Source organism: Heteronotia binoei, chromosome 5, assembly GCF_032191835.1.
Source record: "Heteronotia binoei isolate CCM8104 ecotype False Entrance Well chromosome 5, APGP_CSIRO_Hbin_v1, whole genome shotgun sequence".
Classification (NCBI taxonomy): Eukaryota; Metazoa; Chordata; class Lepidosauria; order Squamata; family Gekkonidae; genus Heteronotia; species Heteronotia binoei.
The window spans coordinates 76,269,739-76,275,738 of record NC_083227.1 but is presented as its reverse complement, the minus strand read 5'-3'; the positions used below and the strand labels follow the sequence as shown (position 1 = coordinate 76,275,738).

Sequence of the window (6,000 nt, the reverse complement as noted above, 5' to 3'; positions counted from 1 at the left end):
TTAGGAATTTTGCTTGTTATGCCCAGGTTAGTTTAGTCAAAGATGAATTTAAAAAGTATTAAGTGCCCTAAACATTTATCTAGCTCTTCTCTCTCAATCTTTTTCTTCTCTTACTTTGAAATCCTTCTTAGACTTCAGTTCCTCATCAAAACCTTTCTTGACCTATTCATTCTTTCCTTGTCTACATTTTGTCTGCCAGTTGTTTCTGCCAAGATCCATCTTTAATTCTTATTTGGCAGTCCCTTTGCTCTTCCTTTCTGCTTATTCTCTTTGGCTAATATCTATTGCATACCCTTTGTTATGGTGTTATATGGTTCTTCCATACATGTGTTACTAGATTGTAGTGCTCACTTATGAAATGACATATTCCTCTTAAACTTGGCTTCATGGAGACATCTTTCCCACATTCACTTCATTTAGATCTTCTGATATCTACAGTCTATTGAATGAGCCACTAGGAGATATGTCTACACACAAAAAAAATCTTGAGTATGAACTCATGAAAGCCAAGGCACCAGGCATTTTGTCTGAGATGGCACACATGCTTGTCACATGGCGGAAAATGGGCTTCCACGTACCACGAGGAGTCAAGAACGTCTTTGAGTTTACATGGGAAGAACTCTTGGCGTCATTGCCCAGGAAATCTTTCAGTGGTATATATTGTCCCGTTGTCAAATTCTCCCCGCATGAAGACTTTTCTGTTCCCACCACCGCTGCTTCAAAAATTCACAAGCCTGGTGTCACAATATCAGGGATAAAGCCAACCTACGTGACCCCATCAGTTGATAGTCAACAACAGATGCTCCTCAAGTTCCAGCAACGGTCTGTACATCTGCTGTCTGAACTCCTGAAGATGAAGATGAAGATAATGATCAATGCAGTAGCTGGTAAGATCTCTTAAATAAGGCTGTTTGCTTGCAAATTACTAATGAAGTTCAGGAAGTAATCTCAGGAGAGACTCTTCTAAAATCTGTGACAGGCTGTAATAAAATGGGAGGGGGGTACTTCTAATGAAAAGCAATCTTCCAGTTCAGCTTTTGGACAAAGCTCCAAAAAGAGCAAAAGAAACACCAGCTGGATGTGGATGCATCCAGCTTAGTCCAAAGCAATGAGGGCATAGAACCATCTCACCATGACTCCATAAGTTTCCTGATGCTGCTCTCTTCTCTCCACACAGCCCCCTAACACTCATTTATAATAAGAGCATTGCAACAATGAAGGCATTTACCTCACTCCAAATTGGCTTGTTGTTATGAGATTGTCATACTCGTTAAACATGAGCTGTTTAGCTATAAGATCACTCCACCAAGGTGAAGAAGCTGATGACCCTGTGAGGAAGGATAGACTTTGTCTCTCCATGTAGTCCACTCATTTCATGTACATATGACACAGCAATTTGGGCAATTCTGAAAAAAAAACTTTAATGGTCCTGAGTAAAGTGGGCCTACCTGAATATAGAAGGTGACTGATATATTTCAGTAGCTCTCAGTCTATATTTTTCTGATCACTGTGCTGAGGTGGTGATAAAGAATGGTTTAAAATCCCCTGTTTGGATAATGGCCAGTGCTTTTTTTGTAGCAGGAACACCTTTGCATATTAGGCCACACATCCCTAATGTAGCCAATCCTCCATTCGCATACACAGCTCTTAGTACAGGGCCTACTGTAAGCTCCAGGAGGATTGGCTGCATCGGGGTGTATGGCCTAATATGCAAAGAAGTTTCTGTTACAAAAAAAAGCCCTGATAATGGCTTATTAATTCATCCACTAATTTGTTTTGCAGCATCATTACACCAACTAGATTTTTTAAAGGCAGTAGGCCCCTTTTCATTATTATTTATTTTTCAATGTTTCTATCCTAGCATTCAATTTTTTAAAACATCCAAAAATCCAGGCAGCTTCCTGAAGTTCTGTAGTATAATGGCCAAACACCAAAGGAGGAATCAAGGGGTTAGATTCCATGGAAAAGATACACATGCACAAGGTGGGAGGGTGATTTTCACCAATGTCCCCCTCCTATAGCAGCCCTCCTGGAGGTCTCCCATCCCCCAGAAGCAGCATTTCAGGCTGCAGCAGCAGGAGGAGATCATAGAGTTGGAAGGGACCTTTAGGGTCATCTAGTCCAACTCCCTGCACAATGTAGGGAAATCACAAATATCTCCCACACACACACCCATAGTGACCCCTGCTCCATGCCAGAAGATGGCAAAAAACATCCAGGATCTCTGGTCAGACTGACCTGCAGAAAAATTGCTGCCAGATCCCAAAGTGGCAATCAGCATTGCCCTGGGTGTGTAAGAAGGGGTCACGGGAGCTAAGCACTGATGCAACCCTTCCTGTCCTCCTCCTCATGATCTGCCTAAGTTCACAGAATTAGCATTGCTGTCAGATGGCCATTTAGCCTCTGATTAAAAACCTCCAAGGAAGGAGAACCCACCACCTCCTGAGGAAGCCTGTTCCACTGAGGAACTGCTCTAACTGTCAGGAAGTTCTTCCTAACGTTTAGCTGAAAACTTTTGATTTAATTTCAACCCGCTTGTTCTGGTCCGACCTTCTGGGGCAACAGGAAACAACTCTGCACCATCCTCTATATGACAACCCTTGAAGTACCTGAAGATGGTGATTATATCACCTCTCAGTTGTCTCCTCTCCAGGCTAAATATATCCATCTCCTTCAACCTTTCCTTTTGGGAACTGTCTCCAGACCCCTTGCCATCTTCATTGGACACATTCCAGTTTATTTATATCCTTCTAAAACTGTGAATATAGCACTCTAGGTGAGGTCTAACCAGAGTAGAGTAAAGCAATACCATCATTTCACTTGATCTGGATCTTGGGTCTATGTTTGTTACATCTGTGCAGTGTGTTCATGTGCATATAAAAGTGTTCCTTCTTTGGTGCCACCATTCCAAATTAAATCCAGTCTCCAACATTAGGAGTAACTTGGGGAATACTAATAAAGGCTGCCTCAAAGCAAGTACCAAAGGGCAGAGCTTCCCAGTTACTTCAGCCCTTTCACTATGTATGTGCATCAGCAGGAGCAAGTGGCCAAGACACATGGAGAAGAATCTGAAACACAGTCTTAATAAAGAAAACTTGCTCTAGCTTAAGAACCTTTCCAAACATCTCAATACCCAGACCATATTTTTCAACAGCTATTCATCTTGCCCTTCCTGGCAAGTAGAGCAAATGGTCATCTGTGCAAAGCATCTCAGCTCTAACTGCTCTCTTGGTGCATTTTATGGCTCTCTTCTCTGGGAACACAAGAGGCTGTCAGGTCTTTTGCATCACCTACAACCTGGTCCTTTTTAAACTGGAGATGTGGGGAATTGAACCTGAGACCTTCCGCATGCAAAACAGAGGCTCTACCTCTGAGCAACAGCCCCTCATCTTAAATGTTCATGCTGGTAATTGATGAATATGTTCTGCCTTAATTAATACACATATACATCATTGTAAGGACTTAAAAAAATAAAACTTTGCATCTTAAATAGTCCTGGAATATTTTGTTTCTAATCATTCTCTCTCTTTCCCAGGCCCTAGTGCAGAAGAGATTGCAAGGCGGCTTCTAGAAGGGGGTCACCAGCTAAACCCAAAAAATCAGGAAGAGGCATTTGACTTCATGACCAAAGATCCCAAGAAGAAGGGTAGGGGAAGCTGCAGTATCTCCGCATGTATTCAAATCTCTGATAATAGCACCCTCCTGCTTTTTATACTGAGGTCCATTCTCCCAATTATACTGAGTCTGGCAGTTGGAAATGCTTTTGTTCCTGCAGAATGTGCACATGTTGGGAAAGTGAGTGAATGTGGCACGGTGATAACCTGGTTTGCTATACGCTATCAATTTGCCAGGCTCTATTAACTCCCTCCCCCACTTCACTATCCCCTTGTCCATGAAGGGAAGATCCATTATCCTTGTGGGCAGGAATCACATTATTAATTATTTTTATACAGCAGCTATTGAAACCCCTGCCATTTACCAGGATCAATAAATTCTGTGTCAGAAGCTTCTCTACGAAGTTAAGAATTCTCATGTATTTCTTGAAAATCCTGATGTGATTTCAGGAACATAAGAAGTGCCCCATTGGATCAGATGAGAGTGGGCATCCTGTTTCAAGTCAAGTCAAGTCAAGTTAGCCTTTATTGGCATAAAATATATAGATGTATATATCAGAGCAAACTGGTTTTAAAAAAAAAAGATAAAATGGAACGATTGCATACATATACATCAGGAAAAGCATAAACATAAACTATTTCTATGAGATCCTCTGGCGTGCCTTTAAAACAGAATAAAGAAACTTAGCCACTTTCTCAGTGACACTAGATGAAGTATCGTTTAAAAGATTATAGGCCTTAAGTGCATCAGAACAATCAACCATGCTAACTAAAAGAGGATGTAAATACTTGTGACGAAGATCTGTATACAAATTACAATAAAGAAGAATATGAGTAATTGACTCCACACATTTTTGCTTACAGAGACAGTATCTGACTGAGTAGGCCATCTTGTTAAATCTGCCATAAAGAATGGCCGAGGGCACGGTGTTGCATCTGGCGAGGGAAAAAGCTCTACGCTGCTGTGGCACCTGCAAGATGGATAGATATGAGGCCATTTTCCCAGTACTAAGAGAGATACCTCCCCGGTTCAGAGTTGTAGTGCAAGCGTAACCAGAATTTGAAGGTCATGAGCCATGCACTAGTAACCATTAAAGACATGCCAATTTCTAAGCAGATAACTGAATATGGGACACATTTTGGCATGCCCAGAATTTTATGCAAGAATTTGGATTGGACACATTTGATAGCACCTTCATAAGATCCAATCCAGATTGGAATGCCATACAGAAGTTGTGAAATCACTCTGGTTTTGAATATTTTTATGGCAGCTGGCACAAATTGGTTACCTCTGCCATAAAAAAGCGAGCTATGGCAGATGAACTTATGTTAGCTATCTTCACTGTATACTTGCGATGGGTAGACCAAGTCACATTATATTGAAAATAAACACCTAAGTATTTAAAATACTTGACTTGCTCTATCTCTTTACCATCAATAACCCATTTGTAAAGTCTCCACTTTTTTTGAGAAAACTAAGATTTTGGACTTCTCATACTTGAGCTGGAGCTTATTACTAGTAAAATACAGAACACAACGGGACAACAGACGTCTTAAGCCCACTCTAGAGCAGGACAACAGCACCGTATCATCAGCATAAAGTAACAAGTGTACATGTAATGCACCGAGTTTTGGACTATGGCAGTCAGGACTAGACAACTGAATAGCCAGTTCATTAAGGAAGAGATTGAATAAAAAGGGAGCCAAAATGCAACCCTGTTTGACACACTTATTGGCAGCAGTCTTCGATGTTAGGTTGCCTGCTAATGAGCATTTGATCTGGCAGGTGGTAGAAGTGTGTAATCTCTTAATAAGCATAAGGCGTTTTTTATCCATGTTTAGTTTATCTAGCTTAATCCAGAGGAGGTCCCTGTCAACTGAATCAAATGCGCCTTTTAAATCTAAAAAAGCAACAAATAATTTCTGGTTATTATGCACAGTGCACTTGTTGACTAGATGGGATAGGGTAATGCAGTGGTCTAAAGTGGTCTTCCCTTTGCAGAAGCCCAACTGTTCAGGGCCTAGAATTTTTTCCTGCAACATCCAAAGATTGAGCTTGACAAATAGATGTTTGGAGTAAAACTTATCAATGATGGAGAGTAGGCTAATCGGCCTGTAATTGGCAGGGTTAGTGTGAGCACCTTTTTTGTATAGCGGGACCACTATTGCATTCAATCATGCCAAGGGAATTATGCCAGTTCGATCTACAATTGTAAACAGAGATGCAAGGGGAGAAGCCCACCAGTCTGGGTCTAATTTTAAGATTTCGGAGGAAATGGCATCCGGGCCAGGAGCCTTTCCTAATTTCAGTTGTGTAATTAATTCTTTTATTTCCTCTGGAGGGACAGGAGGCCAGTCAGGTAAATCGGCTAGAGGAAAATCAGAT

At 41.2% G+C, this 6,000-nt stretch overlaps 1 protein-coding gene across 1 annotated transcript in view; it reads left to right on the top strand.

Moving 5' to 3' along the window:
- The first annotated feature begins 427 nt into the window (after window positions 1-427).
- C5H3orf20 (chromosome 5 C3orf20 homolog) overlaps window positions 428-6,000 on the top strand; it is a 103,928-nt gene continuing 98,355 nt past the window's right edge. The window contains exons 1-2 of the mRNA XM_060237641.1: window positions 428-887; window positions 3,536-3,646. Of these exons, the coding sequence (XP_060093624.1) occupies window positions 464-887; window positions 3,536-3,646 (535 nt within the window). The 5' untranslated portion in view covers window positions 428-463. The remainder of the gene's footprint in view (window positions 888-3,535; window positions 3,647-6,000) is intronic.